The following is a 10,292-nucleotide window of genomic DNA, read 5'->3' on the forward strand; positions in this document are numbered from 1 at the left end:
TAAAGTACAAAGAAAACTTTCCTGGTTGGAACAGTAATTAATAGACTCTCTTTTGTATTGGTACTAACAGTGCTGCAAGTTCCATTTTCCAAACAAACCACAATGTTCTTAAGGAATAAATTCCACCACTGTCATTCTGAACCTCAGCCTAAAAACCAAAGAGGTCAAAGACAATAGCATGGTGCATCTTCAGTATTCCAGAATCATTACACTGGCTTACTGCAGCATGTCCCACCAGATTTGGGTTATATCTGGACACTGCTTGGTGATGGCAAGCTCACAGGGCTTCCTATAGTGTTTGAGAAGGCCATGATTGCATTGGAGCCCTTGGAGTTCTTGTTCATACCCAGGATGTCCACACTGGTTTGCTCTGGCTCGGTTTTCCTGAAGATGTTTTTCATGGTTGACTGGAAGTTATTGGTGACAAAGCAGTAGACAATGGGGTCCATGCAGCTGTTGAGGCTGCTCAGAGTCACTGTCACGTGGTAGACGAGGAGGCTGACCCCATGGGGCATGTCTGGGTTGATGGAGATGGCCACCTGCCGCACGTGGAAAGGGGTGAAGCAGATCATGAAGATGATGAGGACAGTGATAAGGAGCTGCACAGCCCTCATTCTCCTCTCCCGACTTTGGTGCATGAGGCTGGGCTTGGACAGAGCACACATAATCCTGGTGGTGAAGAAGATGATTATGATGAGGGGGAAGAAGTACTCACAGACCATCAGGACCAGAATCTTGGAGAGGCAACACTCGGCGAACTGTATCGCCATGGTCAGGATGGAGAAGGTCACCACAGTGGCAAAGACCCAAATGAAGACACAGATCCCCTTGGCACAGGTGGGGTTCCTCCACCTGCGGGAGGCCTCCACCGGCACGATCGCTAGGTAGCGGTCCACGCAGATGCACGTCAGGAAGAGGATGCTGCAGTACATGTTGACAAAGTAGCCAAAGATATGAACCAAGGAACAGTTCAGACAGTTCCCTGCACTGTAGAACATGATGATCCGGACAGGCAAGGAGAAGCCCACCAGGAGATCAGTAACAATCAGGTTGATGGTGTAAATCACAGAAGTGGTTTTTGTCTTGGTACGGAAGCAGAAGACGTAGAGAGCCAAGCTGTTCAGCACAACACCCACCAGGAAGATGATGGCGTTGACTACCATCAGAGCAATCCACAGGCTGTGAAATTCTGTGTACAGTTCGTTGTCAGAGTGGATGAACTTGGAGAACAAGTAGATGCTGGAGTTGGGCTGCTGGGTGGAGTTGATAGAGTCAAGGGCTGGAAGTTGGGTGGAGGAGGTTGACATGGTCACTGACTTCCCAGCTATCTGGAAGAAAAGGAAGAGAGGTGTTTTGATGGATGTGTCAGCATTCCTTAGGGCTCAAAATATTGTCACCTAAGAAGATTTTAACCAACCTATTTGTACATCCTCAGTTAGAGATGCTGCTGTACTCTCTGAGCCTCTCATCTGCCAGTGTGGACTTACCAATAGTCACTAGGAAAATACCTGGGTTTATATTTCCAGTCTTTGCACATGCATGGTTTGGAGAAGACACACAATCCCCACGGCAAGGTTCTCTGGCTTTTCCTTGTGCAAAAGTGGTTGTAAGGCCTGAGCAAGAAAAAGATGTGAACTATGCTGAGGGGAACAAAGGAGAAGGGGAAGTCAGGGGACCTCCATGGTCATGTTGAGCCAGCCACGTGGCAACTGGCCCAGAGAAATCGATGAGGTTGCTGAGTCCTACCAGGGTGCATTGATGCTCATGGAGGGCACAGGCCAGTTTCTGCTGTGACAAGGAGGGTCAGGCTAATATGGGTCCCCTACGAAGTCGTGTTTCCTGAGCATGGCACTTACTCTTTTGAGCCCTTCCTCCATTGGAGCAGCTTCTTCCCAACTGGATGCTCTTCCTGCCCATGGGAGCAGGATAATACTGGCATGCAGAAGACTTTTGCCCAACCTGCTGGCACAAGCATAGCTCTGGCAGCTGACTCCTAAAATACAATATCCTTTCCTTTGCCCAGGTGATCCCTTTGGAGAGCTACATGCAGCAGCATTTTCAGGAACTTTAAGACTTTCCTGAAAGCAAAGGGTGGCTGATTTTTCCAGTAAGGCACCAGCAGGTTGTGTGGCATCTTCTAGAGATCTGCACTCACACCAGCAGCAGCTGGGAGATTTCAAACCAAGGGCGTCAGCCCCTGCTCCTGCCAGGGTTTGACAGTTTAATTTGCAAATCATTCCTGACTTATACACTATTTTAAACTGATTTGTGTATTAAAAAGATTAAAAAAAAAAAAGCCCAATATATACAGAGACTTGGCTGGTTTCAATAAAAATAAATGGTTGAAAAATGTCTGGAATATCTCAAAGCGGCTGAGAAGGACTTTGAGGTTAAAAAAATCAGCTTGAATCAGCAGTGAATGATGCTGAAAGACTTGAGTTATGGGGGTTTGAAGTCCCTGCTACCAAAGAGCCAAGTGCCAAAGGGCTGGGAGACAAAGAGCTGCAAAGTTCTTCCAGTGCTCACAGGGAGCATAGTGTGCCTATCTGGATAGATAGATCTCAGTGAGGAAGACTTGACTTGCTAAGGGAGTCTGGATATCCAGCTTCTCCAAGCATGCCCCATCCTCTGGCAGCTGGCTTTCTGCCTTCACTAATCCTTTTTGCTGCTTATGGGGACTGGGAGGGTGGACTGAAGGTGCCCCATTGCCTGTGAGGTGCCTCAAGCTGTTGGTGGCCAGGTACAAAGTGAAGGAGGAAGCTCCCTAAGTGAAAAGTGGATCCTCAGGGGAGTTCCTGCTGGCCAAAGGCATGTGTTTTGCAGAGGCTGTCCCAACTGGGCCCAGAGAGCACCACAGTAGCTCTGAGCCTGCCTGACAAGTGTCAAAGCCTTTTCCTGCCCAGCCACCACAAGCTGGCTTGCTGGCCTGATGAGCTACAAATCCCTGCTAGCTGTAATTCTCAAGCTCTTGAACTCCTCCACAGCTCCTGACAAAAGCAGAAGGCTGCCAGCTCTCTGGGATAAAGAACTGGGGAGCTGTGATACAGAAGAAGAGATTCCCAAGTCTCTGCATTTTCTGGACACTGCACTCCTGATGTGTCTCATCAGTGCTGAGCAGAGGAGAAGCCCTCTCAGAAGGGTCTCTGAGAACCTTTCTCAGCCTGCTGGCAATGCCTCTCCTGAGGCAACCCAGGAGGCTGTTTGCCTTCTTTCTCACAAGTGTGCACTGCTGTCTCATGTGCAGCTTGGTGTCCACCAGGACCCCCAAGTCCTCTGCAAAGACATTTTCCAGCTCGTTTGTCTCAAGGGACATTCCTCCCATGCTGGTAAAGCCTCTCCTGGTCCCTCTCCTGTCTTTCAACATTCCCATGAACTGTGTGGTCCCAAACTGGACACCTCACCTGTAATGAAATGATGGAAGTAATCTCCCCCTCCATCTGCTGGCCACAAGCCTCCTAACCCAGCACAGTATGTACTTTGCCTCGTCTGCAGTGAGTGCACACTGCTTGCTGGTTATTTCAGCCTCAGATCCACCATAACACCCACGTCCTTTCCAGTAGAACAGTTCCCAGCTGGTACTGCTGAATGGGGACATAGGTTATGGCCAGGCATGCTTCTGTGGGGGCCTGAGTGAGCAAGTGTGGGTGCTTTCCCTCCCCTTCTCACCTTGGAGAGGGCTAGGAATAAAGTATGTTTGGTAAGGGCTCAACATTCAAGATCAAGAGTTCTCATGAGATGCTACAGCATAGTCATGGTCATTCTGTGTGGTGAGCATGAAGCAGAACGTTTGTTGAGCCAAAGCAGAGATTAGCACTGAGAATTTAGAAGACCAGGTGTAAAGTTCCCTCTGGAATTCTTGGATCTTTGCCATCATGATGGAGCTTAGGTCTGTTGGCATGGAGCCTGGTGATTGCTTGAGTTTCTTCTTGTCTCTCGTCTAGTCTATGGAAGTGGTATGAAAAAGGTTTTAATATCCTTAAACCTGGAAGGATATTTATAATCAAGCAGCACTTTGTTCTGTTTAGGTAGCCACTCAAGCCCAAGTAGTTGAATGGTCCATTGCAATGGGTTGTGCCCACCCATAAGGCACTCCTGAGATCAAACCCAGTGCCAGATTATGCAGCAGGACTGAAATCCTGAAGCCTGGGATCAGACCACCTGTAATGTCCCAGAGAACTGCTGGGCAGAGAGGAGGAACCCTAACTTCTGTCACTTTTGCACCTTGGCCATCTCCAGCAGCAACCAGACATTGGAACACCTCATGTGTTGGGAATGACCAGGTTACCTCACCCTGCACTGAACATGTTCCCATTATTTTGCCTGTGTCTGATTGAGCCTGGAGACTCCTGGGGGAGAGTCTTGTCTCTTTACATTTTGTGCCAAGCACACTGTCAATGAGTAACAGGAATAACTGGACCTAAGACCAGTTGAAGGAAGTGGAGTTGCAAAGTCTGGCACCTGACAATGATGCATGGGGAGGATGCAGAACGCTGGCCCACTTTCTAATGATTTTCTAATTTTCTCACCATCTGATCTTCTCTGCTTGTTGCACTCCGTAATTACAACCAAACTGAAACAAGCAGATGCCTGGATCTGCTCCATCTCTTTGCAGATGCTGCCAAGAGGAGCACTGCAGGAGCCACTGCATCACTGCAAACCAAGAAATAAAGACTTTGTTTGCTCCTCAGGTGCAGCCTAAGCTTGTATATTTGTGTTCATACAGATAGTTGAGCAAGAGGAGAAGACAAATCACCCATCCCATCCCATCCCATCCCCTAGAATGTTTTGAGTTGCTTATTTGTTTGTCATCTTATTACAATTCTGAGGCACTGGCTGTTTGCTCTCATTTTACATCTTGTTAGTAGCTTGCCTCCACTGGGAGATTTTTCTTCAGGCTCAGATCCTTTATCATGGACACCTGATATTCATGTTACATCTGCCCTTTCATAATACAGTGAAATCCATAACTCCAAACACATTCCAATGTTCCTCATCCTCACAATGCTCCTGAGGTATCTAGGGCACCTTCTAGACTAATAGAAAAAGATCCCCTATGAGGACTGAGATTAAAATCACCAGCATGTGCAGTGGGAGGGTTTACATAGTCTGTAACCTCTTCCACTGAGCCTCGTGTGCAGTGAGATCAACTCCAGATAAACAGCTAAAAACCAGGTAACATTTTGTCTGCCAAACTGAATAAGGAAGGGAATAACTGAGTTAGAGTTTGTGTCTTTGTGCTGCCTCTTGCTGCCCTGTCTGAACTCAACATCCAAGCAACCACATGAAAGCAGTCCTAACAAATTTAATTAATTGTGAAGATTTCCTCTCTGACAGGCTGTGGAAAAGCTGCTTCTTGGGCTGCAGTGGGAAAGGTCTTCCTCTAATCCAATTGTTATTGATGGATGTTTGGGTGAATGGCCTTTTCCTTTCTTCATGGGCCTACACTCATCTCAAGGCTCACAAACAGAAGGGATGGAGAGCTGGACTGGCGAAGCAACAGCATTCCTCTGGGTGCTTTTAATGAGATGGAGCTGGACCAAACCCCTGGCTAACAGCTACTAAGTATTTTTCCGTTGTGGGTCTCCAAGCACTTGACCAAAGTACATTGCCCCGTTTTGCAGCAGGCTGAACAAGGCACAGAATGGCAGCATGACCTCATGTCCAAATGAAAACAAACATTTCCAGAGATTTCCAATTCTGCCCCACTGCCCAAAGCCTGTCACAAACTTACACCAACCAGGTCTCTCTTTCTGGCATCAGAATTACTCGTGCAGGTGTTAAGGTGAGCCAGTTCAGCTCCCCATTGCCATGGAGTGCTGGTGTGTAGCAGCCAGTGGGGGTCATGGCTCGATACAGGAGAAGCTTTCCAGCCTCTGAAAACCTTTATTTTGCTATTTTTCATACTGTTTATTGCTTGAAGCTCTGGCACGACCTCATGCAGAGCTACAAGAAACACAATCACCTTTGCTTACAGAGTAAACAGCCCTTCTGCTAACCCCCTTCCTAAAATCCTCAAAGAGTTTGGAGCTCTGCTTTCGTCATGCCTAATATAGCTCTCAGCCACCCAGATTTCCATGAAATCCCTGTTTCTTGGAGCTGCCAGTCTGCAAAGCCCACGATGGGTAAACATGCATCCTTCTGAGCTCTATCTGAGCGTGCCAGTTGGCCTCTGCTCTTGTATCCTACCTCTCAGGCTGGATTTTGTCTGTCTGGCTGTGAGACTGTGGGTAGCATTTCCTTAAAAGTACAGCAGGCATCTGAGTAGAAATGGGCTAAGGGGAGAGATGGAGGCTGGAAGGTGACCCAGTTTCCCTTGTTCTGATAAAGGGCCCTGCTCAGCACTGGGAGAGGGGGACTTGCTGAAGCACTTTCTCACTGTCGCATGACAACCGATGCCATAGACCTTGGGCCAAATAGGAAACAGATGGTCACTGTGCTGAAACCAGGTCCTGCAGCCCCTTCCCCCCCTCCTCACTGCTTGGCATCACACTTGCTCACTTAGCATGGGCAGCTCGGTGCTGTGTCTACCCCACGAGGACATCCTTGACCATCCTGTGCTTCGTTCCATCCAACTTTTTGCTTGGTGCCAGCCTTAAGCCTCACCCTCCACTGGCTGAGCTTAACAGGATTCATGTCCTTGACCCAGGAGACTTTTGGCTCTAGTTCAGCAATTCAAGTAATGGGATACAAAAGAAAAGACAGGCAACTGAGCTTTGTTCTCACTGCTCTCCAAAAGAGTGATTTACTGGTATGTGCAGATAGGATCTCTGCGTGCAGACCCAGAGACAGAGAACAAGAGAGCTGTGCACTGGGATCAGGAAGATGAAAAGGACGTTAACAAGCGTGAGGGAGTGTTATTTAATATAAACAGCTTCAGCTTTTCTCATCTCCCTGTCCTGAATTAGAACATCTGATACAGCAACCTGGCTCCTTTATCATCCCCCCTGTCCTCCTCGCCCTGTCCTGCCCGCTGGCGTTACTCTGCTGCCTGGCATGGCAGGAACATGTGTTTAGGTTTGCAGCCTTTCCCTGTTTAAAGTACCCTGGGTGATTTATCCTCCTATTTATAAAGGAAGGGTTAAACTCACACCCTTTCAGTTTAAATTGTATGATTCTCCCTCTGGCAAGCTCTCACTCAACTCTGGCTCAAACTGGCCAAATATGGTGTTTTTGTGCATGTCGAGGACCTTGCCCTATACGTGGTAGAGCTTGTTCTGTGTGCCTCATGCTCAGCCTGGGGGTGGGGTGGGTTTGCTGGGCGAGAAAGGGAGAGAGAGAGAGTGAATCCAGCTGCTGAAAGGGAAAAGCTGGTGCCCATCTAACCCTCAGGCTGTGAGAAGGCAGGTAACCTTTTGGGGAGAGAGATCCCACCCTGAAGCAGAAATGGGGCTAATTGCAGGATGGGGAGATCCCATATTTCAGGCATCAAATCTGTTCTAACTTGTTTCCTGGCCATTGATGTCTCCTAGGAGCCTCCAGGTCTGAGGGTGGCTGGGTAGAGTGTGTGAAACACCCAGTTCCTGGGGAACTGCAGTTGGTAACAGTCAAAGCCAGCTGAGAGCTGGATTATTCTATTGCTGTGGCAATAAAAGGTGCTTTGAGACACAAAACACACAGCTCTGTGACTGCCAGATTAAATGGCACCTGCTTTTTTACAGCTTGGTGTGTAGCAGTGGCTGGCAGGGCTGGCTGAGTGCTCTGCCCTGGTTGAGATGTTTGTTAGAACTTTTTCCCATGTGGACACTTGGCTGCCTTAATGAGTGCTCACGTGCCAGCTCTTCCCTTGGCTCCAACACTTGTTTGACTTTCTCCTCTCTTTGCTGCCAAATTTCCTGAAAATTGAGGTGATCTTTCTCTTCTGCCAAATTTTGGTTGAAATTAGCCAGCAGATTGAAAAACATTAGGAGAATGGAGGAAATCAGAGCTGACATGCACACAAACAGACACAGAGAGGGCTCCTCGTGTCCTCTCAGATAAACCTGCAAGGTTTGGCAGCACTCTCCACCACACCTCCTTTCACTTGGGTCTTATTCCCTGCAAAGTCAGAACTGCTGTGGCAATGAAATGCTGCAGAGGGGCTGGATGGCTCCTGTGCAAGGAGAGGGAATTGCCTGCCTGTTCTCCTGAAGTGAAATAATTCCAGATTTACCCCAGGTCATGTCTTCCCCGTGGCAGAACCAGCCTGACTGGGGCAGGTGATGGCTAGTTGCCTGCTGTCTGCATTGGTCACCCATGGCATGCTTGCCCATGTGTAATGAAGAGTGTGATGGCCAGCTCCAGATGGACAAACTCCTACTTTGTCCAGAGGTTTGAATGGTTGTGTGCTGAATTACAGCCTGTGTCTGGGAGGAGAAAGGTGTGAATTTTACGTGACAGAAGGAAGGATTAACTCCACCTACTAACTTTTGCCTCCTGTAAGGGTCAAATTTCCCATCTGGCCAGAGGAAACACTTGGATGCCCAGGACCAGGCATAGTCAGTGGTTGTCCTTCAAGCCATGTGAGCAGTCACAGACTAAGGATGTGTGGAGCTAATGCAGTGCTGCTGCTTGGGCTGGTATTGCTGGTGTGATATTGGGCCATTTGCCTCCTACCTGCTCTGCCCAGTTAGCCTGTGTGTGGTCCTTCACCTCCAGGGCCCTGCTGAGGGTGGGTGATGGGTATGGCCACCAGTTGTGATCTGAGCTTGGCCCACCATGCTGGGTTCAATGCTGTGTGTGCTCAGGGGGTAACGCATGGTCCCCAGCAAGCCTAAGGCCAAGATCAGGCCCTCTGAGAGTGAGAGACCCAGACTCCTGGCTCAGTCTGGGACAGGCAATAGCCTGTGGCTGCCCAAGCAATGATTTAGTCCAAACGGCCATCCTAGGCCACGAGGGATCACTGCCACTTAGAAGAGGCAGAGCACAACTCTCCAAACTGCATTCCTCTTCTTCACAGAGCAAAGTGACCCAGATGGGAGGAGGTGGCTCAGCTTGGCCCAGATGCCCACTCTCTGCATCTAGGCTTGAACCTGCTGCTTAAAACCAGATGATGGATCACTAGTTCTGAATACCCCAGGGACAATCTATTTAAAACTTGGAAAGATCTGCAGGGTCCTCCCCCAGCCCTGGCCTGAGCATGCACAGAAAACACAGAACGAAGCTCCCAAAGATACACAGAGCAGGAAATTCATGTGCTGGTGGATTTCTTTTGAGCTCCTCTGTGCCTATGTGCAGCAGTAATGCCTCAGCCTTTGGAAGGAGGAGCCCAGATGTACACATACAAGCAAATAAAGAAGTGGGATTGTACATACATTGCCTTTCCAGACCTCCTAATGTGCATCCAGCAGTGCTGGGCACCCTGAGGTCCTTCAGCATGTCTCTGGTGGGTCTAATACTGGCCACCTTAAAGTGCTAATAAAGGGTTTATGCTTCCACTTGCTTGTTGATACCACACTGTGTAGAAAAATCCCTCCTGAAATATTTAGATGTCTACAATGCTTTATTTTAGCATTTTTCATGTCCCTCTTTCCTGCATTACCAGATCTTGGCCTTGGAATGACAGAAATATTAAGTAACTTGGTGAATTCTGTATAAATCATGCTGTTAGCATTTAAATGACCAATATCTCATAGCCTGCCAGGACTAGTACCAAGTGCCATCTGTCACCAGGGAGCCTGGAGTGACATCTCTGCAGTAGATACTGTGCATTTCTAAAGAAACATGTGGATTGGGAGTTTTATAGGTCCAGCCAGTAGAGGAGGATTTCTGCCTGTCTTCTTGGGCAGCTGTAACTGTCCAAGAGAAATGCATTTAATTTTTTGGGGGGATTGCACTAATCTATCTAACATTTCAAGGGTGCCTGGGACAAAGTTCTAGAAGTGTCATTTTGGAATAAAAGTTACTGTGGCTGTGTACAAGGAGAAGGCAGCAGTTAAGGTTACCATACAGGCCCACACAAAACCTGACATGCAAGTGCAGAACCATTGTGCTGGACTAAACTGAGCCACATCTGGCCTGTGCATTGAGGGGTCAGGTGCAGCAGGAGCAGCAGGTCAGCAGCTCTGCAGCCCAGCCACCACTTCCAGTTGTGCTGCTCTTTTAGCTGCAAGTGAGAAACTGAGGCACAGAGCCTGGCACAGGCTTGGCCCAGGGGATGCAGTGAGGTGGGAGACCTGGTCAGGGAGTTGACGTTTTTTGAGGCATGCCAGGATGAACTACCATAGAACAGAATCATAGACCCATTTAGGCTGGAAAAGACCTTTAAGACCATCAAGCCCAACCATTAACCTCACTCTACCAAGTCACTGCTGAAC

General features: G+C 48.5%; 1 protein-coding gene across 1 annotated transcript in view; it reads right to left on the minus strand.

Moving 5' to 3' along the window:
- Positions 1-245: 245 nt before the first annotated feature.
- LOC103768654 (G-protein coupled receptor 20-like) overlaps positions 246-10,292 on the minus strand; it is an 11,265-nt gene continuing 1,218 nt past the window's right edge. The window contains exon 2 of the mRNA XM_008935806.1: positions 246-1,328. Coding sequence (XP_008934054.1) covers positions 246-1,307 — 1,062 coding nt within the window. The 5' untranslated portion in view covers positions 1,308-1,328. The remainder of the gene's footprint in view (positions 1,329-10,292) is intronic.

This window comes from Merops nubicus, unplaced genomic scaffold (genome assembly GCF_000691845.1).
Source record: "Merops nubicus isolate BGI_N331 unplaced genomic scaffold, ASM69184v1 scaffold19582, whole genome shotgun sequence".
In the NCBI taxonomy this organism is placed as follows: domain Eukaryota; kingdom Metazoa; phylum Chordata; class Aves; order Coraciiformes; family Meropidae; genus Merops; species Merops nubicus.